Source organism: Perissodus microlepis, chromosome 13, assembly GCF_051167445.1.
Source record: "Perissodus microlepis isolate ML-2025 ecotype Zambia chromosome 13, ASM5116744v1, whole genome shotgun sequence".
NCBI lineage: Eukaryota > Metazoa > Chordata > Actinopteri > Cichliformes > Cichlidae > Perissodus > Perissodus microlepis.
The window spans coordinates 7,861,544-7,886,029 of NC_140473.1; the positions used below are offsets into that span (position 1 = coordinate 7,861,544).

Sequence of the window (24,486 nt, forward strand, 5' to 3'; positions counted from 1 at the left end):
AGGAGAACATATCCAGTGAGCTGCAGTGGACTGGGAAAAATGTTTCGAGCTGATGACTCGAAGCTGATAGGAAAACAACAGCAACTCAAATCACTATGCAGAAGAGCATTTCCGAACCCATTGGATGAGAGAAGATTGGATAGTCTGGATGTGGTGGTATAATAGTTTAAGGGATATTTGCTTGGGACACTTTGGGCCCCTTAGCACTAACTAAGCATTGTTTAAACACCACAGCCCACCGATTTATTGCTGCTGATCATGTCTATTCCTTTTTGACCACAGTGTACACATTTACCAATTGCTGCTTCTAACAGGACACATTAGCATAGGACAAAGCTCAAATCATCTCAAACTGGTTTGAACATGACAATGAGTTCACTGTACCCAAATGACTTTCACAGTCACCAAATGCCACTCCAATAGAGTACCTTTTGTATGTGGTGAAATGGAGAATTCACATCATGGATGTGCAGCGTGATGCTGTTATGTAACTGTGGACAACATCTCTGAGAAATCTTTATAAAATTAAGAGTTAAGACAGCTCTGAACCCAAAAGGATGTCCAAGCCAGCCCAGTGAATATATATGATACTGAAAAGCAGATTTTGGTGTTGGAGTTGAAGCACAAAACTCGATCTGTACTTTTTAAAAATCTATGACTAGGTAGATACCCGATGTGTGTGTGTGTGTGTGAGTGTGTGACATTAAACCACCCCCTTTACTTCTCTTCCTTTATCAGGGTTTCATTTTTACACCTACACATAATACTGACTGGTTAGACCCACGGTATAGAAATATCATATGATTAAAACAGAAAAAAGAAGGAAACGGTTTGTTTATTAAAATAGTTTCTTAAACTAAGACTTTCCGCACTGATTCTGGCCTTTCAGATAACATCTGTCTTCTTCTCTCATAATTAAGAAAATGAAAATATAACGACTATAAACAGAATCCCACGAGAACATTTCCTGGCTTATTTTGTGCACCACATTGAGATCATATCACTTGTTTTCGAACATTAAACAAATTATGTTTCAGTGCTAATTCAATCCAGAGCTGTCAGCTAGTTCATCACCTTAGATAAGAGGTTTGCTTTCTTGGTCTGAACAGTGAAACGGGAAGAAAAGACAATAATCTCTTAGAGGGAAGGTTAAATATAGCTTTTTTAAAACAACAGATTAACGTTGTTACGCTATTGGAAGACGCGGTAGTGTGTATGAGAGTAAAAAAAATCATTGATGTGTTCTAATAATAACAATACATGCGTTTAGAGCTACAATATAATAATAACGTCGTTATTTTAATAAGGATAAACAATATTATGAACCTGGAGGTTCGGCGTGCTTGATGACGACACTCGTTAGACACGCTCCGATTGGTTAGTTTTTAACCGGAAGTAGGTTACAACCCACTCTTTTCTCTTTGCTCCGTGGCATTCTGTAACACAACCTACCTACCTACTGCTGCTAGTTTAACACAAAATGCGACAGCTGTAATGAGGGGCAGGAATGGACAAAGCCGGGATTAGGTGAGTGAACGTTTGGGGAGTACTATGGGTAACAGAGAGGCTTTCTAACGGGTAAGAATAAAAACCCGAAAGCGAAGTGAAGCGCGGAACACCGCTAAGCTAGCAGCAGAACTGTAGTCATGTCCGGTTCGAATTTTTTCGAAATAAGGGGATGTGCTGCCTGTAATGTCGCAAAGTTCAAAAGAATTAAAGGTGCTGAAATGTGCAAATATGCCAAAAGGGAAAAAATCTAATTAAAGGTTTTAGGCTAAGAGTTTTTTTTCTGGAAATATAGCCAACTTTTCTCTGTCTTTTCTCTGTCGCCATACCAGTAGCTTAATTAGAGTTTGAAAGTCTCCCATTATTAGCATGACTTGGTTCTGTTGTTTTTCAGGCAGTCTCCAAACTGTTGAATAAGCACTCTTTAAAGTCGGTTCCTCATTTTTGTGACACATCATCAGCAGAACAGTTTTGCGTTAGACATTCTTTGTGTGAGTAGTTACAATCTGAAAAAACTAATATCATAGTTGAGTTTTGCCTTTTAGAATGTTAATAAGAATCATTAATATTTTATATTTCTGTGTTTGGTGTTAAACATTCAAGATCTCATTTTAGAAGAAGGCATTAAGGTTAAAAAAATAAATGTACAAAGAAGTATTTTGACAGCTACGGCTTTTAAAACATCAGCACAAGCTCAGTTCCAGTTCTGGATGGATTCAGAGCCCTATTTCATTATAGCTGTCTAGAGACTGATTTATATCTGGGTGTGAGAGCCTGAAAACAGGGTTACTTTGTAAGTGTAAGCTTGGAGCTGTGTGACCTTCAAGAACCTGCTGCACATGGTATCTGGTTGTTACGATATTAGGCGTGGAAACTCCTGAAGGCTGCCTTTTTTTTTTTACCAGGGATTCTTGACTGGTGAGCCTTGTGTGACATTTACCAAGCCTGTAATTCAAAAGATAATCACAAATCGGCCTTGAACGCTGTGTGTGTTTGACTTGTTTTGTCCACTTTCATTCCAAGAAGGTACCTCTCAGAATCTGGAGTGTTTGGTCTTGCCGCTTTGCACAAAGCTCGTGCATTTATTTTGAAGAGAAAGAGCTACACCGGAAGTCAGTCTGTAGCTAGCTTGCTGTGAAGCTCGCCCACCAGTTTCCTTGTGTGCTGTTGTTTGGCTGAGAGCTAGCTGGCGTGTGTTAGCTGTCCAGGTGTAGCTAATCCCTGCTGTCCCTCCCTCCTCAGGTTTAAACGGAATCTTTGAAGTGAAGAAGTCGGATAAATGTTCAAAAGAAACTTACTGACTGAAGGAAACTGTAGATAGCAGGTTGGTTTATTTGAAAGGTTGCTTAAAGGTAGCACATTAAATGTCATTGTATGAATATCTTCTGTTTTGTCATCGGTGCTTTTATCTAAAAGTCCCTGTATTGGGATCCTGGATTGTGGCTTTTTTCTGATTGTGGATTTCTGTGTTTTTAACAGCTGATCGTTTTGTGGATTTACACAGGACCTATGTGTGGAAATACTGATGCATTGGAGCCAAAGAACAAGATCTCTTTATTCCAAAATGACCTACACACCCATGTCTCTAAGATGATGTACAGAAACCTGTTTTAAGTAATGTGAGCAGTCCGGGGCGAAGGGAATGCAGGCTTGTCAGCTATAGCTTTTATGAGAACGTGATGCCCAGGCGGGGATTGCCACTTCAGGGTCGGGTCCGCTGGCTCTTCCTGGGTCTTTTTCTGCTGCTGGTGTTGCTGCTGTTTGCATACCTGCTGGAGTGCACTCCACCAGCAGACGTCAGCCTGATCTTACCAGGCCCTGTAGGGGAGCCCTATGGCAAAGAATACTACCAGGCCCTGCTCCAGGAACAGGAGGAGCGCCACCTGAACCGTGCTGCCAGTCTGAAGCGGCAAATTGCCCAGCTTAAGCAGGAATTACAGGAAATGAGCGAGAAGTTGAAAGTTCTCCAAGAGAAAAAAGAGCTTCCAGGAGTTCCGGGTCTGGCCGATAAAGACCAAGAGCCTGGAGATTTGCTGGAGTACTTGCATTCTCAGATCGACAAGGCTGAGGTCAACACTGGAGCTCGCCTTCCAAGCGAGTATGCCTTGGTGCCGTTTGAGAGTTTTACTTCTTCCAAGGTGTACCAGCTGGAAATGGGGCTAACGCGGCACCCAGAGGAGAAACCAGTCCGCAAGGACCGCAGGGATGAGCTGGTGGAGGTCATTGAGGCCGCACTAGACATCATCAACAACCCTGACGAGGAGGATGGTGTGGAGGATGATGTGCCGATGCAGAGGCAAACCTACACAGATGGTCACTTTACTGAAGGTGAGACTCTCAGTTAAATTACAGAGTAAGAGGCAATGACTGTAACCAGTGTTCAAAATGAACCTTTTATTAACAGTTTCCACTCAGTGAAGAGACTCGTTGGAAAAAAAAAAAAAATCACCAGGAAAATCTATTTTTAACGATCCAGAATAATAAACTGAGCCTTTGTTCCAAATCTGATTTGGTTTGTACATTTTATTAAGACAAAGGAGCACTGGGTTGCACTGATATACACTATCTGACGAACACTGGCCAATATTGCCTATTGATTCATGTTGGCATATGACAGTTATGAGATTTTGTGAACAGTCTGTATTTAGGAATATAAATGTTGCACTGGTTAAATGTTCAAATTGTGTGAGCTGCAAGACTTTAACTCTTTACCCTCTGAAAGCCTTTGAAGCTCTTTTCTGAACTTGATGCTTTCTGTTATATTTCAGGCTCGCTTATAGAACAAAGTGACTGGGTGTGCATCAGAAGTTAGTGAGGATGGTCCCTGACCTTGCAGCTACCTTTGGAAAAAACGAGTCAAAATTAAAGCACATCTTTTATTTTCTTTTAGAATATTTCTTTATTTTCTCCTTATTCCAGGAAAACAATAAACAACAAAACAAAATCAGCCAAATTGTTACTTTAAACATTGATATTGGGCCAAAATGTCACAATCGGCAAAGGTCCGATTCAAGTTCAGACAGAAAAAACTTGACCTCAAAAGTGATGCGTCAAACGTAAAATACATTTGAAAGTTCATAAGCTGCACTCTCAGCTGCAATGACCCTCCATGACTCCTGCTCCTTGGCTAGTGTATATTGCTTGGTCAGAGTTGTGGTTAGCAGATTACATGAGATAGTTACGGTTTGACAAAACTGCAGGGGTCAGAGCCAGTCAGCTTAAGATTGTGGTGTGCCTTTGCATAGCAAGGATGGGGACAAAAGTTTATGCTACGTGTCTGTGTTTGCGCGTTAGTCATGCACAGCAGTAGTGCCAAACAGAAATTCTCCTTGAATTTGGCATTTAGTGCCACTTAGTGGATAACTGGTATGTTTTCTCAGCCTGTCTCAGTGTTTTTCATATTGTCTTCTTTTGGCAGGGCTGTACCGGACAGAGCGAGACAAAGGGACACTTTACGAGCTCTTCTTTGCCAAAGAGGATTCCAGCAGTTTCCGCCACGTCACACTCTTCAGGCCTTTTGGGCCCTTAATGAAAGTCAGGAGCACATCTGTGGAAACATCAGGAATGATTATTAACATCATTGTGCCACTAGCGGGCAGAGTAGAAACTTTCTCACAGTTCTTGCAAAACTTCAGGTGAGAATGAATCTTAAATCCATCCCTCTCCACTAAACATGAGCCAGCACCCTTGGCCTTCATTAGACGTGTTGGCTTTTGTTTCCACCATTGTTGTGGAAAGCACTGCAGCCTTGTGTGTCCTTGTAATCCATTTGAAAAATGCATGTGTTTTTAGGGAGGTGTGCATACAGCATGACAGAAGGGTACATCTCACGGTGGTTTATTTTGGGCAGGAAGGTCTACAGGAGGTGATGTCATCTCTGGAAAAAATGTCGAGGTGAGTCTATTGAACAGAAAGACCTTTTAATAGGCTTGTTAATATGTCGTATGAGGCATTTGTTAAAAATCAGGCGTTTTGTTTTACAGGGAGGAGAGCTTCTCCAACTACACTCTCATCCCAGTGGACGAGGAGTTTTCCCGAGGTCGAGGTTTGGATATCGGAGCTCACGCATGGAAGAAAGGCGACGTCTTAATGTTTTTTTGTGATGTGGACATCCATTTTACACTCGAGTTCCTTAACACCTGTCGTCTCCACGCTGCTCCAAGTAGGTTTAATTGGCTCACATTCATTATAGTCTTTTAGTGCTCTTGCTCTCAGCCAAAGGTTAATTTGCTTGTTCTGTTTTACAGACAAGAAAGTCTTCTATCCTGTCGTGTTTAGTTTGTACAATCCTGCCATTGTCTACGGAAATTTGGAGCTGGCTCCACCTGTTGAACTCCAGCTGGTAAGAAGTGTAAAGGTTCCCATTCTGACCAACGTGTTAGAAAGCTGGTTTGGTGGTGACCTGTGTGTCAGAGATGACTATCTGTTTTCAAATAGATTCATAAAAAGGATGCTGGATTCTGGAGAGACTTTGGATTTGGAATGACATGCCAGTATCGCTCCGACTTTCTAAATATCGGTAAGCACCAATCATTTGTTTTATTAGACGCGACAGTTGTGCGTAACATGTTTTAAATGGGTCGTATCCCCGCAGGTGGTTTTGATCTTGAAGTCAAAGGTTGGGGGGTGGAAGACGTCCACTTGTACAGGAAGTATCTGCGGAGTGACATGATAGTGATCCGCACGCCTGTGTCGGGTCTGTTCCACCTGTGGCACGAGAAGCAGTGCGCAGACGAGCTGACGCCGGAGCAGTACCGCATGTGCATCCAGTCCAAAGCGATGAACGAGGCCTCCCACTCTCACCTGGGGATGCTGGTTTTCCGCGAGGAGATCGAGGCTCACCTACGCAAGCAGGCCTTCAAGACACAGAGCAAAACAGAGGACTGAGCGAGCCTCTCCGTACCCAGCATCATTTCTACATTAAGACTGCATGGTGCTGATATCATTAAGGCACTACAGCGAAGACATGTTTACACGGATCCTTCTGCATTTCACCGCACAGCTGTAGACAAATGAATGTACAAAAATGAACATTAGTCAATGTGAAAGTTCACAACGTGGCAACAAGTGTTACTGAAGAGCTGACGCATAATTAGCAATACTTAACTTGCTGAGGGAAGAACAACAGGTACGTATCTGGTGGATTTAGGTTGACAATATGTTACATGAAATCAAATCAATAGGCATGCGCTTTCTAACTTTGAACTCGACAACTTCTCATTAAGCCATCCTGCCTGCTTCAAACACAGCACCTGACCTGCAGCCAGCCTCTTTAGCACCTTTTACAGCCAAATATGACTTCAGAAAGATTTCAGCTCATTCAGATGATTTCTGGCAGCTGTTGCGTGTTTTGGACAGGCTTTTTAAATCAAACTAAAGACACATTAAAGGATAACAAGTTGCATAATTTATTGACAACTGTAAAGATGTTGCACTTTCTCATAGTGAACAAAAGAAGCCAAAAGTTTCAGCTGATCCTCAAACACTTTATAATCTTTCACTCAGTATTTTGGCAGTAGTATATGGAGCCATAATATTCTGTTTCTATTAGAAGTTCTGTGAGAGAGGCCGTATGGTTTTTTTAAAAAAAAAGGGAACTTGTGTTTTGTGACAGTGAGTCGCTGTTATCATTCATTTATTGCTGATTGTTTCCAAGTAAAGAGTTCACCTGAAAAGCATGTTGATCAAATGGTTCAAGGACTTGAGCAAAGATCTGCTTACTGCATGCAACGCTACAATATCAGGTGTATGTGGACCAGTATTATTGTATAGATAACAACGAGCGTCGTTCCCAGCACTACGATTCCCACTTCTTGACTGGGATTGAATGTTACAGTCATGCTTGTAAATATTTTTCTAATATTCCATTGTTTCATACATGTGAGTTAAATATGTGCCTACATGCAGACAGTACTATGAGCCGTATTCACAGCTGCTGGTTTTTATTCCACATAATGTTACAGCTGAACAGTTCATAGGTTAGAGGGGTAATTTTAATGAGGACAGCTGTCTAAAGATTACATAGTGCAGGCAAGAAGTGCTTTTTCTCCCTCACAGAGGAAGCAGGTCTCATCTGGTACTGTAATTATTTTATTATTAATGTTTTTGCAAATATTCCAGCTTTCTGTAGATAGTCTTCGAGTCTCTCCTTACCCTGCAGGAGAAAACATCAGCAGCACAATCCAAACGAAACACTTGAGCAAGGTGATGATTTATTTTGAGTCTTGCCATGAAATAAAACTTACAGAAGGCTGCATTCGCTTCTGCTCCTTCCTTTCTGCTGTTAGTATTCGATCTGCTGATACATGTTCTTGGGAAACTTGACCCCTCCCCCCATTTCTATAATTTATACTATAAAAATGTAATATCAAACTTGTCAAGTTTCTTTGAATCAACGAGCTCATTTGTATGTTTCTTAATTTAAGACAAATGGCGTAATACAATTGTATTATTCATCTGTATATAATAAACTACATCAATAAAAAAAAAAAAAGGAAAAATAATCAAAATCCCAGTGAAGAAGTAAAACATGAAACTAAATGGGACCAAAGCAGACAGGTGTACTCTGTGTATTAATGAGCCATCTGTTCTGGATGGATCCCCATGGTCTTGTAGATCTCTTTGAGAATGAGCAGAGCCGTGTCTTCAGATTGCCTACAAAACAACACAAGTGTTAATACACAGGTTTCAGTCACTGAAGCAGCTTAAAGGACTTCAGACGTCACTCACCATCATTTATATGTGCAGTTTTTATACTGTGATGTTTCAGATGCCTCTTTTCCACTAGTACCTACTCGACTCAACTCGATTCTGTTGCGGTCGTTTTCCATTACAATTGAGTACCACCTCCACGTGGGTCATTAAAGCTTTTTGTCAGACTCTGGGACCACAGTGGGGTTTTTTTCTGCGGCCATTTTTCTTGTTGCCAGGTTTCAAAAATGGTGGTTTGGATTTTTGTGAAGGAGTCACTCTCATGACTCATCGAGTGACACCATCGTCTGGCCTATTGGTGGCATGCAGTCTGATTTCACATTTTCGGATTAACTGTGATCACTTGGAACGCCGGCCGAGCACGTACTAAAGAAGGTAATACCCACCCAGTACCAGGTACTACCACCTAATGAAAAACTATCAAAACTAAGTTGAATCAAGTTGAGCTAAACAGGTACTGATGGAAATGAGGTAAGAATGTACTGTGAGGAAAGGGCCTAAAAATCAGCAATGAATTAAAAAAAAATAAAAAATCTATACTGCAGAAAAGTCTTTTTTTTTTTTCATGAAACCAAAATAATATGAGGACTTGGTAAATTATTAAGAATCACATATTTGAGAAGCTGAAACCACCAAACCTGTTATTTTTGCACATAGTAAATATTTAAATTATTAATTGATACCAAAAAACATGGACTTAGTTTTCAGTCTGTGTCATTCAGCTGCTTAATACTCAAGTTTCCATTCAAATTGCAACTACAAACAGGTCTTTAATATGAGATTGCTTGTACCAGTAGCAGAGGTGACTCTGGAGGGCAAACAAATACTCGTTGAAACTCTCAATCGGCTTCTCCTGCAGGACGTAGTCAATGCGATTCCCTCCGTTTAACATCCCGATCTTCACCTGAGACTCGTCGTCTTCTTTTTGAAGCTCAGGGTTGTCTGGAATCTTATGCTCTGTGACAAACCAGATCAAAACGGTTGATCTAACAGTACAGAAAATAGTCAAACAAAGACTCACAAGTGAGCCGCACTAACCCTCGTGCACTTGCTGCTTCTCCTCCTCTTCGATCTGATTGGCCACGATGGCCAGCTGGGCCTGAAGTTGGGCATTCGAGGTGTGAGCACGAGCAAAGTCGTTGAGGGTCTGCCAGGCAGTCCTCAGGGAGCTGATGAAACCCTGCTTCAGGTCAGAGCCCATCCTGGAGAGAGACTCCTTTAGCTCTGAAACACACAGAATCACACCTAAGCCCATTTCCACACAACCAATGTAACCTACATACACTAAAAAGAAAAAAAAGCAACCACCACGAGAAACTTTATTTTGCTGTCACCTTAATGTTTTTCTGCACAGCCAAGGAAAAAACGAATCAGTTTTATTTGCCACTACGTTGCTTCATAGCAATTGAAGTGCAAGAATAGAGTCTTTGTGCTGTGTAACTGCAGATATTGGGGCGCTCCACCCTTAAGCGGCAGAGAGGCCAAAAATACTGAACAGTTTAGCTTAGGCTCAGTAACTAACTCTGTATCTGTAACTGTCAGCATTCACAGTTAAAACCTGATTATTATTTTTTTTGTTCCTTTTGCTTGAAACTTAATCTCATATGTGACTACAACAATGACAGCTCTGCTCTGAGTGTTTGGGTCCATACCAAGATGAAGCCTCTTCCGTCCTTTGTGATGTGGGATCAAAACAGGCTTCAAGTCCAGGTCTGGCATTATCATGGGCTCAATCCTGTAAGCCACTGGGTCCAGCTAAAAGACATTAGTCTAGTGAATGAAATGCCTGTGCACACCAGAATACCATACAAATCTGACCCAGAAACAATAAAACATGTTACAAATAGCTATAAATACACAAACACATACTGGATGATAAATATTGAAGAATCCCTTGCATGTGGGCAGCTGGTACGTCTCTTCGATCTTCTCAAGTCCTCGTACAGTCAGGAACATGCCGATTGGAGAACCCACGGCAAAGAAATTCACAGGCTCAAAGTCCAGAGTGTGGTAGATGACAGACACCTGCAAAAAGTTTATTAAATGTCAGCTCTGCTTCAGAATAGCAGCTCATTGTTGCTGAAAGACAGATGTGTTTACCTGCCCCGTTCCCACTTCAAAGTAATTGTAGTCCACATGGACAGAGGAGACGGTGCTGCCCACTGGAAGCTTCTTCACAGTCGGATCAGAGGGAACTTCAGCTGCTGGTGGAGGTGCTGCAGTCTGAGTGACTTCTTTGACCTCTTTTTTGTTCTCCTGAGCTGCCTGGCGTGCAGCCTGTGAACATGAAACCATGAGGGGCGGGTCCATAATCACAATTTTTGCAAGCCTCGCAGATACTCAGCAGACAAACTTACCTGCTTATTCACTCTTTCTTTCACAAATTTGGCAATTTTTTTTCTGGGACCAAGTGGGATACCCATCTCCTTCAGGTCCTCAATTGTGCACATAAGCTAAGAGAATATAAAAGGGTCAGATTAAGATGAATTACATTATATTGCATAAAACCCCCGATGTTCTCAAATGACCTTATACAGTTTACATTTATAACTAGATTTCTTATACTTCTAAAACATAAAAAACATATCTCAACTCCCAGCAGTCTGTAAAATAAAAGGTGGACCGTGTTCTTACAAAAGATTCAATGTCAATCTTCTCCTCATCAAAGGTACTCTTGTATTCAGACAGGCCCAGATGTTCCAGCATAGCAGCAAGATCCTCAAACTCCTCCCCGTCTTCTTTGGGCTGCTCCTCCACAGCTGGAGGGGTGACGGCACTATTTTCCTGTGCAACAGGGGCCGTCACCTGATATGAGAAGCAAAATTTACAATTACACACCGAACCTTTATTCTGAAAATATTCAACTCATTTACAAATAAACGGAAAAGAGCACGGTGTTTGTTTTATTTTTACAGTATATTGTAATTTATTTAAATTAGTCAGGGCGTGACCTGTCTGACTTCTCCGTTAGCAGCGGGCATGGTTGGCATGGCCCCTCCAGGTGAGGCATTCTTCTGATTTGAAAGCAGGTCAAAGAGAATCAAAGAACCTGCAAGGAGAAACATGCAGAAAAATTAAGTGATGGTGGAAAAAACAGAAAGGTTAGAAGCTGATTAAACATGTTTATTACCTAAGCTGTGTCCTGCCACTGACACTGCTCCTCTGAAGTCCGGGTTCCTCTCCATGAACAGGGCATAGAGTCGGTTAATCTCCTGAGCAACAGTGTCCATGATGGTCTGGCAGTAAGTGGGACTGTTGTAGAAAAGCACATCTAACAAGGTCTCGTTGGTAAAGTGACGTAAACGCCCGGTGCTGGGCAAAGTGATCTTCTTTATCCTCCTGCAAAGATGAACAAGAAATAAGTCTGTTAAGGTCCTGCAAGGATGTCTGGTGAACCGAGGCACCAATTGTCTCCAGCATATAATGACAGTGTCCAATAAATGTTCTGTTTACCCCTCTCTGAGTAATGATGAAGGACTTACAGGTGACAAACAATGTCAATTTAAAATAAGAGAGTAAGTCCAGTGTTTCCATCCAGTCAGGAGCTATTTATAATAACACCACATGTGTGTCAGGCCTCTTTGGTGTTAAACCCTTGTGCCCCTCACCTGTCCACCCCTGTAGCATCTCCATGTAGAGCCGTGTGCCACTGCACGGGCAGAAACTCCACTCTGCTGATAGCGTGTTCATCCAGCGATTTCTTAAAATGGCTCTGCAGCAGCTTCAGCGACACATTACGGAAATCGTCCACTGAAAGCACGACAAAACAGCATTTTTAACGTTTCCTTCGTACACATTGTTACACGACTGCAGTGTGACTGCTCATTACTTCATTACTCACCACATTCAATCATGCTCCGAAATCTCAAGTCACACACGGGGCCAATTCCATGAACCATGAACACAAGATGATCCACCGTTGAGAGCTCACCTGGAAAGAGATGTCTCTAAACTTAAATATGTGCATAAAATGTGAACTACAGTCAGAATGAGGCTGCGTTATACTTCACCTAGCACCCAACCAGCTATCAAAAAGTCCTAAAAAACTGATTATGATCCTTCTAATGCCTCTGGAATACCTTATCATACTTTCCATTTCCTAAAATTACACTTAGTGGATGATACAAACTGTGTTTACACTTAGAGCAAATTATTTTGAGCACAGCGGAACTTGTCTACCATCAGGCACTTCATCGTGGTCATCATCGATCCCTCTCTTCACCACTCTGGGTCTGGTCTGCCCGTCCTGAGTTGTGCCCCACTCATCTGGTACGCAGGAGGGCTGAAACTGCACTATGACCTACAAAGGCAAACAGATCAATGCTCGTGAACTATAAAGCTAATTACATCATCAGACCGCTACAGCACATTAATCAAACAGGGGTTTACCTTTGGATTGTGCATCACAATAGTTTCCCCTGATGGGAACTCCAGCCTGCGGTGCCACTGGTTGGTAGACACAGCTTTCTTATATTCACCCTAGAGATGATGCAATAATACAATATTATAATTTCCTTTTACAACAGTGCAGCCTAAACTAAATCAATAAAGAACAATGCAGAGGGTATAAAAAACAGTATTTTTGAGACAAACCTCGAGCTTATCGCTGAACTCCTCAGAGTAAGGAATAAAGCGACTATCTGTATCTCCTTTGTAGAACCAGGTGCAGCGTCGGACCTCTGTAGGCTCCTCCTCCCAGTACACTGCAGTCCGCATGCGGTCATAAAGCTGCACATCATACCTCCCTCCGTCTGTGCGTACGATCACACTTTCTGGATCTGGTTGAACTGAAAGAATGAAGAAAAAAAAACAAAACTTCACTGTGCAGTTCAGGTCAAGATGAGATTCTCAGGACTCCAAAGACAAATTTGCACGTCTTGTCGTACCAGAGTTGTACGTCTCCTCAAGCTGAAGGGAGTCAAAGATACTGAAAGGAAGCCAGACGCTTTTTGACTCCACCTGCTTGCAGTAGAACCAGTGAGGCTGAACTGGCTCATAGACGTTGTAGTTGTACGGCATCATGGGAACAGCAGGAACGACGGCTCCAGCTGTGGTGGCTGGAAGTGGAGGTGGAGGGCCCTGAATCTGTGTGGGAGGAGGCTGAAGAGAGAAAGATGTGATTTAACTTCCCAAATAAGTTAATAAACCCTTTGATCAACAACACCGGTGTGACACTCACCTTTGTATACATGGGTCCTGATGGGGGGAACGTTTGCGGTGGCGAGCTGACCAAGTAGGGATTCTGCTGTGGCGTGTGTGTTGACGGCAGGATTTCCGGAGCTGGAATATAAGGACTAGCTCTGCTGCTGGTGGGGGTGTGTCTGTACGGGTTGTGGCTCTGCGGCTGCATCTGGGGAGGCGGTGGGGTCATTGTGGTAGGGGGAGGAGTGTGACGCCCCATGGGGCTCTGGTAAACTGCACTACCAAACATCGAAGGAGAAGGGTTCATTTGTGAGCTGGCAGGTGGGGGTTGTGGTGGAACCATGCTGACACTGCTGGGAACAGAAACGTGTCCCGTTGTGGTCGGGGCTGCAGACAGCACTGGCGGGGGGCATGGAGAATGCCCTATTGATGCAAATGGGTCAGTACTGGTTATGGGACTGGAGAAGTAGCTGAATGTAGACGGGGCATGTCCATTCCCAGATGTCTGACCTACAAAGCTGTCTTCTTCTCCAACATCAGTGGAGTCATCTACTGCACACCGACATGGAGAATAAAAGTGTAACACATGTTTTAGTATCTATGCAAAAACATCTGACACACATTAAATCACAGAGATAGAGAATATGTGCTCAGAGCGGTAGCTTTCTACTGTTTAGTCCTTAAAGTATAAAAAGAGGAAACATGTTTATCAGGCGCTTGTTCAGCAGAATGTCGCATCATTAAATCCCTGTAACAGGACGTTATCTTGCCATTTAACTCAGAACACTGTTTTGGCTGTGACCCTGAAACATACGTGCAAAATAAAACATCACACAGCTGCCAGTCTGACCACAACACATCGCTGTCAGTTAGGCTAACCTTACGCCTGATAAACGCTTCCCTACTCGGACAAGGTTTCTTTCTCTTTCTGTTACTTTTACACTCAGTAAGCCCCGATAGCGATACGGGAACCCAATCTGCTAACTAGCTTAGCTTGCTAACGAACCCGCAAATGTTTGGACATTTCCTCAGTCGGCATCTCGTCTCACCTCCTGACAGCACCGCCGGACCAGTGGCCTGACTCACTGGCATGAAAGGCAAATTGAAGTTAAACTCCGGAGCGGCGCTGAATAGTAAATTTGCACTGGTGTTTGGAGCATTATTATTTTTTCTATCTGCCATTTTCCCGGAGAATTACACGTAGCCACTACCGGAGCAGGCAGACAGGACACGCTCAGTTCTCCAATGAGCGTTTTTGTTTTTTTCACTGCGCTTGCAGATTTTGCTGAGCTATAAAGCATTAACCGGATATTGCACGACTACAAGCGGCGTAGCACATACTATTCAGATCTACTAAAATCACGCAGGCAATTTCGCCACAGTTCTTTTGTTGGAGCTACAACAAACACTCTCGCTCACCACTGCCACCTATAGACCAGGATGATTACTTACACTGTAATATTGAATCTTTTAAGTAAAAAACAATAAACTGTATCTTTAAAAAATAGAAGTAGCTCTATATTAAAGACTATTTCTTTACTTTTCTTCACTAGAGCAGGAATTTAAAGTCAAACGAAAAACACCCAGCCTATCCTGAAGAAGAGTTATGACGCACCTCCGTGCTCCGGTTGGTCCCCGTACCCAAAACAAACCCACTACGCTCTCCGTCTGGTGACGCAAATTTCCCGCCCTTCACTTCAGCGATCCCGTGTATGGGGAAAGTCAACAAACTGGTGTTTTCACTGTGATTTTACTTTGATATATTCTCTAATCTCCGGACCTTTATCACCATCTAAGCCATGCCTTCCACACATGACTGGATTAACGACCCCGTTGGTGTTGTTGAGGGGATGTTTGGTAAGACACCGGAACTTCACTCAGTAGGGCTAACGCGTGAACCTAGCTAGTTAGCTCTCTGACTACGTACCATGCCAACTTTGCACATTGCAGGTGGCTGTGTGTGGTTTCTTTTTTCTTTCTCTTCGAAAAAGCAAATGACTTACACTTGTCTTACACTTTTTCGTGTAGTAACTGTACACACGCCAGTGCCACACATCAAGACGGAGACGGATTTTAAAGAATAAGCGGAAAAATCCACATATTCCTTAAAATCTTAAAGGACTGACATTTACGTGTCACTGGTGGGGGCGGTTATATTTAAGATTAATAAAAGTTGCTTATATCTTTTAGACATGTTGTATCATGTATTTCTAGTAACTCTTTTATCTATTTTTCCTTCCAAACCCCCACATTATAACAGGTTTTCTCTTTACCCTGTCTCACTTCTTTGCTCAACATATTACATTTATACACTTACTAGTCACATCATTAGGTACATCTGTTGAACTCTTCAATAAGACATATTTAATCTCTCTAATATATGCAGTTCCATGGCAACAACTCAGTGCATTTAACCATGCAGACATGGGCAAGACGACCGAGCATGAGAATTGGATGAAATGTGTTCTTAATTGACTTTGAATGTGGTATAGTTGTTGGTGCCAGACAAGCTGCTTTGAGTATTTCAAAAACTGCTGATATACTGGGATTTTCCCCCATAACCATCTCTTCGGCTTACAGAAAATTGGTCAGAAGAAGAGAAAATATCCAGTGAGGACCAGTTGTCTGGTGGAAATGCCTTGATGATGTTAGAGATCAGAGGAGAATGGTTTGTCTGCTTTGAGCTGATAGGAACGCAACAAAGTAACTCGAATGACTACTTGTTAGAACCAGAATATGCAGAAGAGCATCTGTAAATGTGCAACATGTCAAAACGTGAGGCAGATGTGCTACAGCAGCAGAACACTTGATTTCTGCTGCAGAATTTGGATGGTAGGATCAACATTTGGCATAAACAACATGAAAGCATGGCTGTTCAGGTTGCTGGTGGTGTAATGATGTGTGAGGGATATCTTATTGTCACACTTTAGGCCCCTTAGTACCAGTTGAGCATCATTTAAAAACCACAACCAAACTGAGGATTGTTTCTGACCGTGTCTATTCCCTTTATGTCCACAGTGTGGGGGCGACCGTGGCTCAAGAGTTGGCAGTTTGTCTTGTAATCGGAAGGTTGCCGGTTCGAGACCCGGCTTGGACAGTCTTGTTCGTTGTGTCCTTGGGCAAGACACTTCACCCGTTGCCTAGTGGTGGTCAGAGGGCCTGGTGGCGCCAGTGTCTGGCAGCCTCGCCTCTGTCAGTGCACCCCAGGCTGTGGCTACAATGTAGCTTGCCATCACCAGTGTGTGAATGGGTGGATGACTGAATGTAGGGGTCCATAGGGACTAAGTAAAGCGCTATACAAATACAGGCCATTTACAGTGTACATCAGCCTGTGGTGGAACGGGAGATTCACATCATGGCTGACAAGTCTGCAGCAACTGTGTGATGCTGTCACGTCAATATTGACCAGGTTCTTCAAGGAATCTTTCCACCACTTTGAATCAGTGACATAAAAAATTAAGACAGTTTTGAACGCAAACAAGTGGGAGGAGCACCTTTGATCTTTGCGAGGATGTACTTTGAAAATGCCTGGTTGGGGGACAGGTTGGGGGACTGGTCTGTGGTGGTAGTGGAGCTTCCATGATTGCTCACACCAGAGGGCGCTTTCCATAGTGAGACAGAACATTTTTATCTAATGCAGCCCAGCTAAGCTAATTTTGCTCTACAACAACCATTTATCCAACTTTGAGTTTTGATTTGCCAATAAAATTATGCCTTCTTGATATTTCAGCTGCTTCCCAGAGTAATCCAAGCTCTGGCTGGGAGGCGAGAGCCGTGGAGTTCTTCAAAGATCGACTGAAAGAGAAGGACGCTCACACCTTGGTAATACAAATTACACTTTAAACAAAAACATGTGCACGAATGACAGGCTCCTAATCTGTTTCTGCACACTTTGATGCAGGTCCCATCTCTCAACGACATCCCCATGCATTACCTGAAGCCCAACAGCCTCGTGAAATTTCGCTGTTTCATCCAAGACATGTTTGATCCAGAGTTCTACATGGGAGTCTATGAGACTGTCGATCCAGCCACACAGGCTAAAGTATGCACTTCTTTATCCTCTCGCCTGCTGTTATTGGTATGAGTGCAGCCCTTTGATAATCTTTGATAGCTGTTTTCATCTTTCATCCTCTTTTTCTGTCTATTCTTTCACAGACGTTGCGATGTGGGAAGTATAAAGACGTGACAGAATGCGGGGTGAGTCTCTTCAAAGACTCATTCGCTATAGATGGCTCATTTTAGCTCCAACTTGGTTGTTAACGAGTGTTTCATCTGCAGGTGGATTTTAACTCTAAAAACACAGTAACTGCAGAGCGACAGACTTTCTACTGTGTGCCAATCCCCGGAGAAAACCCCTGGGTCAAAGAGATATCCTCAGCTTGCAAAAGACCACATAGAATCGCTCTTTACGCAGCTGGCATTCGTGAAATGTGCATTTATATCTTGTAATCTGCTGCTCCGAGTTGTCCTTAACTCTGTTGCACAGATATGCCAACAGCAGCCAAGCAAGAGTGGTGCCTTCCACCTCGTACGTGCCAAGCAGACAGAAACGAAGCTACGAGGAAGACGACGACATGGACACGCAGCCACAGAAGCAGAGGGAAGCGCACGCTGGTACGAGTGTTCAGAATCGGCATTCGCTCGATAAAGTCAAATTTACTGTTGGTCAGAATAAGAGTGTTAGCATAAGGTCCAACTTATAGCTGCTCTTGATCAGTTACATTATATCATTTTATTGTGTCATTACTGTCATTTTTGAAACGCTTTGATAACTTTGTGGATCCGTCCTTGCCTTGTGAGCATCGTCTAGACTCCTTTTTTCGTTGCATTATTGTGCAAATAGAAATAACTTGTGCTTTATAAAAGAAAATAGCATGTTTAGAAATGCTATGGTGAAAATCCTGTTTAAAAAGCACTTTTGACAACGGCTGCAGGTCCTCAGAGTCCCACAGAACATCACGGCAACGGCGACTGTAAGCGGCAGGAGACAGAAGCTCCCTCCAGCCAGACGACATCTGCCTCCCACCTCGACCTCAACTTCCCCCTGCCGGGAGAGAAAGGCCCTTCCTGCCTAGTCAAGGTGCGCTGTGTCAGTTTATTCCTCTTCCAGTACTGAACCGTTTTGAACAAAGAGGTGATTTTAGAGACGATACAGCTATCATGAGGAGAGTTTTAGGACACATGCTATAATGTGCGTATCATTGGCAGGTCTACGAGGACTGGGACAGCTTCAAACTGAACGACATGCTTGAGGTCTACGGGATCCTCTCCGTCAGTCCTGCTCTCAGCGCCTTAGCCGACGAGAAGTAAGACACGTACTTTGATTTTCCTCCCTGCCCTGATCTGCTCGGTTTGTTTCTCATTGTTGACGTTTCCGTACAGAGACGCCTCTTCAAACCTGCTGGATCCCACGGAGTCCATGGAGACGGCAGAGGAGCAGAGGGTGCACTGCCCGCCAGCCTCGCTCGTTCCACGCCTCCACATGCTCTACGCCAAGCAGCTGCAGCACAACAACCCCCTGCTGCCCTCTGCCGCCACCTCGGAGGACAACAGTGCTTGTAAGGACAAACAGTAGAGTAGTAGGCCTCCAAGTTTCTTCATTCTTTTTCCTCGTGTATGTTACATGCCAATCACACAGCCAGTAAGCATCCAGGAAAATATTTCATAATCCTGCTACAAAAATAAGAATCGCAGCAGGGTTTTTTTTCACAGATTTTAATGAGATAGCTGAATGTAATCTCATTTACATAGCATTCTGCTAAATAAGCCTGAGCACTGGGGTTGTCTAGATTTCACTTGACAACTTGAAGAAGAGACACTTTTGGCAAGTTTGACTTCATTCCTCCAGAGGGATGAAGTCAAACTTTATTAAAAAAACATTAAGTAAACAACCCGATGCTTCCAGCACTGCAGACAAATCAGTTATTAATGCTGAATCAATGTGGGCGACACATTTAAACTGCTTTGACTACATAAATATTATTTGCGGTGACTGTGCAATACTTTAGTGATACAGAGCCTCCTTCAGTGCTGGAGGAAGCATGAGAATCCTTCAGTTCTGTGCACTTTTAGCACTGTTGCCGCACAGCAAAAAGAGCCTGGGGTCAAATCTAACACTCAGGATATTCTCCGTGTAGCTCAGTGGGCTCTTTCCGGTACTCCTGCTTTCTCTCACAGTCCAAAGACGGGCTCCTTAGGTTAACTGGCGATTCTAAATTGGTGTGAGGAGTGGATTAGGGGTGGGTTCTGATTTATCGATTAAAATCGATTCTAGCTTGGATAACGTAAAATTGATTCATTAAAATCCTGAATCGATTTTAAAATGTAAATATATTTTGCCCGAAACGCCAGAATCTCAGGTTAAACCTCACAAAATGTCAACAACCACCAAACAGCTAAAACAGTAAATGAGAGCAGGTACATGGATTCTGCACAAAGACGTAAACACAAAGCGCGGACCCGCCGACGGATCAGAATCAGTGAGATGTCGCCTTTCTCACCAGACGGCACGGACACGGTCGGGGCTGAAAGCCGACAGCTCGCTGATTCTGATGTTTCGCCAGGTCTGCGCTTTGTGTTTACGTCCTTTTTGCACTAGATTCTGAAGCTGCAGGTTTTATTTCTCTCCAAACAATATTGAGTGAACCAGCAGCAAAAGAAGATCCAAACTACGCTTCACATAAACATCATGAATTCACTCTTAGTTTTGCTATTTTGCTTCCACCAGGATAAAATCACACTTCATGTAGAGCGCTCTCTCTCTCTCTCTCTCTCTCTCTCTGTTCTTCAAAAACAGTTTCCCGTCTAAAAATCAGTTTTCTTCATTATTCGCTTGCGCACAAGTCTACCGTTGTTTACAGCGCTGCCGGCCGCTGTTTTTTTTCCTTTTACTTACTTCCGACAAGAAAGCCTCATTTCTGCCGTTCAATAGGCTACTGAACAAATTTAAACGTCTTAAAATTAGCCGTGTCTCTAATAAAACCGCTGTAACTTTGCTTCACTTCAGCAGTATCAGGTAATGTTCATAGGTTGACTTTCTTTCATTTTTTAACTACTGCAGAATATTTTTAAGGTTACCTGTTATAAAATCCCAGGCCAGGAAAGTCGCCTTCATGTTTTTCTGAGTTTTATCCTCAGCGACTTTGACACAAATGCATCTGCTGTGATGCTCACACCTTTGATAAAGTCTCGCAAGTGTCAGCTTTCTTTTTATAGATATAAAAATATGGAAATGTACTGATACGTGATCAGAATTATAATATTTCTGACTGAGGCAAAATTCCCCCGATTCGAATCGAATCGGGATCGAATCGATTCTAGAAGTCAGTGACGATGCCCAGCCCTAGAGTGGATGTAAGAGTGAAAGGGGGTCTCTGTGTATCTGTGTGTTAGCCCTAAAACAGTGCCGACCTGTCCAGGGTGACCCCTGTCTTCCTCTGTGATTGCTGGGACAACCTCTAGCCCCATCTGAATTGGATAAGCATAACGTGATAACATGGTCTGTGTTTTGTTTTGCTTTGCTCAGAGATTCTTTTTGCTAAAACAAAATCACACTGATTACGGGTAGTCTGCAAATCGTCTGTAAATATGTGGACGTTTTGTAGTTGTTTTCCATATTGGTTAAAGTTTAGCGCTAGCCCATTAAAAGTCACAGAGAGCTGAAAACGCACCGCTCCTTCGACTCCAGTTGTCAAAGCCCGAAACAGATTCACAGAGTCCTTCTCATTTCTGCTCAGTTTTCCTTCTTAGTTTACTCTACAGTTTTTATGTCCATGAACACAGTCCAGGTCAGGTTAGCAAGATTCAAAAGTAATGATTCCATTAGGTTTTAGTAAAACATTAACAAGAGCTGAAGTTTAGTTTCTGTAGCATCAAACATTTACCCATGAGTGTTCCCATATGAGAGATTTCTGCACATTTAAGCATGTGATGCACAGCAGTAACTCATTCATTTGGTTGCTTATGATAAATGGACATTTCTGACAGGATTACTGTGTACTTTACTTCCGACAGCTGAGTTTTCACACTGTCTTAATTTATAACACACCATTTAAAAACAGTCTGAGGTGTTTACTAAAGTGTGCATGGATATCAAGGAAGTCGCTTCAGTAATTATCAAAGAAGATAACAGGACAGATGTACTGTCAGATCTCATTAATAAATAATATCGCTTAAGCAGGGCGACTTGTTCCATCAGTGTTGTAGGAATGTTTAATGAAGTGTGAGAAGTATTAAAATAAAGCAGGAAAACAATCCCATTAAACTGAAGTTCATTTGCCTTGAAAAGCTTTCTAATAAGAGGAACAATGCAGCGACTGGTTCAGACTGGAGCTGAGTTGATTCTTTGTCCTTTCTTCCTCAGTTTTAGCTTCGACCCTGAGCGAGATGCCCTCTGTCAGAGAAGAGCTTCTGGCATACTTGACTCATGTCCTCCTGGGTGATGCTCTTGCAGCCGAGTACCTCATTCTGCATCTCATTTCTAACGTGTACGTAAAGTTCAGTATGTGAGCTTCCTGATTATTATTTTTTTGGTTATTTTTTATTTGATGGTTTCAAACTAATGCCAGCACACTTTTATTTTTCTTGTAGGTACGTGAGACGGGACGTCCTCCCGCTGGGCAAGTTTACCTTGAACATGAGTGGCTGTCCTACTGTTGCCTCGTACACTGAGCGCCTTTATCAGATCATCCAGCAGCTCGTGCCTTCTGTGAGTTATCAGCGCAATCGGTCACAGGTACTGCTTGGTTTATATCTGGATGAACTGAGACACACTCAACATTGTTTCCCCTGCAGTCACACTACCTGGGCATGAGCCTCCAGAACATGAACCAGATACGGTTGGTGCCTAAGAAGGACTATGTGGCAAACCGGCTGGTGAGCGGCGCCCTGCAGCTGGCCAAAAACACTTCCCTCTACCTAGATGAAGCGCAGCTGGAGCAGGGACAGCTGGACACAACAGGTGGGTCTTCTAGAAAACCACAAGAGGTCGACAGCGAGGACTCAAACGCCGCCATTTTTCCTGTCCTTGTGACTGAACTGGGTTGGATCTGTTACTCTGTTGTGTTTGTTGCTGCAGGTGTGCGTAACGTCACGGCCTTGGGGAACCTGATCTCGTGGCAGAAGGTTGATTATGACTTTAACTACCATCAGATGGAATTCCCCTGCAATATTAACGTGCTCATCGCGTCAGAGGGCCGCTCGCTGCTGCCGGTAAGAACGCAGTGAAAGCTCACTCCCACCCATCGCGGATCCCTCCCAGCACCCTCGCTTCGCTCCCCACCCCCGGCCACGGCTAGGGGAGGGGTTCGGTTTCCTCCGGTGTCTCACGAGGCAGAGCCGTGTCAGACGCTGGTGGTTGTTTCCAGCCGGCGTCACGCTGTAGTCTCAGCTGACATCGGTCGGCCGCAGCCAGCCCTTCAAGCCGGTGGCTTTAACCAGAGTCTCGCTGTGTTGCGAACAGCCTGAGGAATGTGCTGTGTGCTATTTCTGTGTGCTGGTCTAATGGGTTGCCATGGTGGCAGCTGTGTGCCACCGGAACAATCCCGGGAGAGGCGTCAGGCTCGGCCTGCTATTAGGCGAGCAGTGAAGGGCAGCATGCTGTAAACAACTCCCACGGTTCATTAGAAGTCACAATGGTTACATGGTTGTGTTTACTGTTTACATCGAGCAGCTATTGGCTGATTAGAAGCTGGAGGCTCGGCTCGATCAGATGCTTAACCGTCACCAAGGCTTTGATCCTGTCTGCCGTGCTCTGAAGTTTTGATAATATGCCAAAGTAGGCAGGCATGCAGCACACAGGGGAAACTTTTGCATAGCAACACCTAGTATAAAAGACATCCTTTCTGGATATGGACTTCCTCTATGGCACACAATCAATATTATTCTTTATCTCCACAGTCTGACTGTCAGATACACCTGCAGACTCAGGTCGCTCCATCCCACCTGGAGGAGTATCTCAGCACCATGCACATGCTTTCTCAGGCCTCATCACAGCTCAACAAGTTCAGAATCTACCTGAGTGTGGCTCGGCTGCTTGACTACAGCATCTCAGATGAAGTGACAAAGGTGAGACAAGCTCTTATACAGTGAGTTGAGTTTCAGCTAGTATGGTAGCTGTTTCTTCATGTACCCAGTCTGTTTGAGCAGCCCTTTTTATAAGTTTGCATACAAGAATTAAGTGTCTCCTTTTCCTCCTGCACTCAGTCAGTTGAAGATGACTTTGTAGACATGAGGAAGGATGACCCCCAGAGTATATCTGCCGAGGACCTGCACAGGATGCTCGTTGTGGCGAGGTGGGTTGTGATTTATATAACTGCCTTTATGTAGCATTTAATTAATAATAACAGCCCCTAAGGCGCTTTAGAGTGTTAAGCAATAAGCTATAATCAAAACTGAAAGCACCATAAACAGGCTGATGATAGCTTCACGCCTCAGCGCAGCCAATTTTTTTTTTTTTTTTTTTTTATAAACTCGCTCGTACATCTCATAGATCGTCTCAGACTGGCAGCTTATTAAAACTGAGATGTGGCTCTCTGCGAATCTGTCCGTAGGTTGTTGTCTCTGAGCCAGGGTCAGACCTCGCTGTCCAGAGACAGCTGGCTCCGAGCCAAACACATCGAGGCGCTGCGGAGGAGCCGGATGGAGCAGCACAAGTGTGTCAACGGCAACGAGCCGTGATCAGAGGCAAATGACATGACTTTTGTTTGCTTTTTCCCCTATTTGATATCTAAACAGTTTGTAATAAAGATGTTTTCATTTGCCACATAGTTCAGGTATTCACTTTTTTTTTTTTTTTTTTTTTTTTTTAAACTGTGCTGAGCTACATATAAGATTTAGATACTGTTGTATGTACACTAACATCGCAGTTTATCATCACACTGAAGTTCTGCCTTAAATTCAAAGTCTCTTGTGGGGTTCACACCAGAGGTTAAGCTCTACTAGACAGAAAGGTCTGTTTACAGAAAAATAAATAATTTCTATCTTCAAAAAAACAAAAAAAATGCAAATAAAGGAACAAGATCTGGATCACTGTTTGTCCTGGTGCATTTTTCTTCCTGGGTTAGTATAGACTGTGCTGTTAATACATTTGACAGTAAACATGCAGCAATCTTTTAGTCACTTTTTATT

The 24,486-nt window shown here is 43.2% G+C and overlaps 3 protein-coding genes across 8 annotated transcripts; 2 read left to right on the top strand and 1 right to left on the bottom strand.

Annotated features, from left to right (window-relative positions):
• The first annotated feature begins 1,401 nt into the window (after positions 1–1,401).
• On the top strand, positions 1,402–7,760 carry csgalnact2 (chondroitin sulfate N-acetylgalactosaminyltransferase 2). 5 transcript variants are annotated; one of them, XM_084948707.1, is made up of 9 exons: positions 1,402–1,527; positions 2,749–2,830; positions 2,986–3,834; positions 4,925–5,141; positions 5,299–5,400; positions 5,490–5,668; positions 5,754–5,848; positions 5,944–6,025; positions 6,101–7,760. In XM_084948707.1, the coding sequence occupies exons 3-9, from the start codon at positions 3,186–3,188 to the stop codon at positions 6,391–6,393; spliced, it is 1,617 nt and encodes a 538-aa protein (XP_084804833.1). In that variant the 5' UTR covers positions 1,402–1,527; positions 2,749–2,830; positions 2,986–3,185; the 3' UTR covers positions 6,394–7,760. The 5 variants fall into 5 exon arrangements, with proteins under 5 accessions (XP_084804833.1, XP_084804834.1, XP_084804832.1 ...); XM_084948708.1 differs by having other exon boundaries at positions 3,011–3,834; XM_084948706.1 differs by lacking the exon at positions 2,749–2,830.
• On the bottom strand, positions 6,891–14,604 carry sec23ip (SEC23 interacting protein). Of its 2 annotated transcripts, none has more exons than XM_084948705.1 (18): positions 14,409–14,604; positions 13,397–13,908; positions 13,104–13,317; positions 12,811–13,004; positions 12,607–12,696; positions 12,397–12,517; positions 12,059–12,148; positions 11,826–11,967; positions 11,348–11,556; positions 11,169–11,266; positions 10,852–11,022; positions 10,575–10,670; positions 10,318–10,494; positions 10,087–10,242; positions 9,870–9,972; positions 9,256–9,441; positions 9,009–9,174; positions 6,891–8,160 (listed from the first exon to the last, which is right to left on the bottom strand). In XM_084948705.1, the coding sequence occupies exons 1-18, from the start codon at positions 14,539–14,541 to the stop codon at positions 8,079–8,081; spliced, it is 2,940 nt and encodes a 979-aa protein (XP_084804831.1). In that variant the 5' UTR covers positions 14,542–14,604; the 3' UTR covers positions 6,891–8,078. The 2 variants fall into 2 exon arrangements, with proteins under 2 accessions (XP_084804831.1, XP_084804830.1); XM_084948704.1 differs by having other exon boundaries at positions 13,397–13,911.
• Positions 14,605–15,019: 415 nt separating this feature from the next.
• Positions 15,020–24,384, top strand: mcmbp (minichromosome maintenance complex binding protein). Its single transcript, XM_084947797.1, has 16 exons — positions 15,020–15,216; positions 17,090–17,181; positions 17,261–17,401; positions 17,515–17,556; positions 17,638–17,727; positions 17,844–17,973; positions 18,294–18,439; positions 18,568–18,665; positions 18,742–18,917; positions 21,722–21,845; positions 21,949–22,066; positions 22,153–22,318; positions 22,436–22,569; positions 23,257–23,424; positions 23,563–23,651; positions 23,910–24,384. The coding sequence occupies exons 1-16, from the start codon at positions 15,159–15,161 to the stop codon at positions 24,034–24,036; spliced, it is 1,899 nt and encodes a 632-aa protein (XP_084803923.1). The 5' UTR covers positions 15,020–15,158; the 3' UTR covers positions 24,037–24,384.
• The last annotated feature ends 102 nt before the right edge of the window (positions 24,385–24,486 follow it).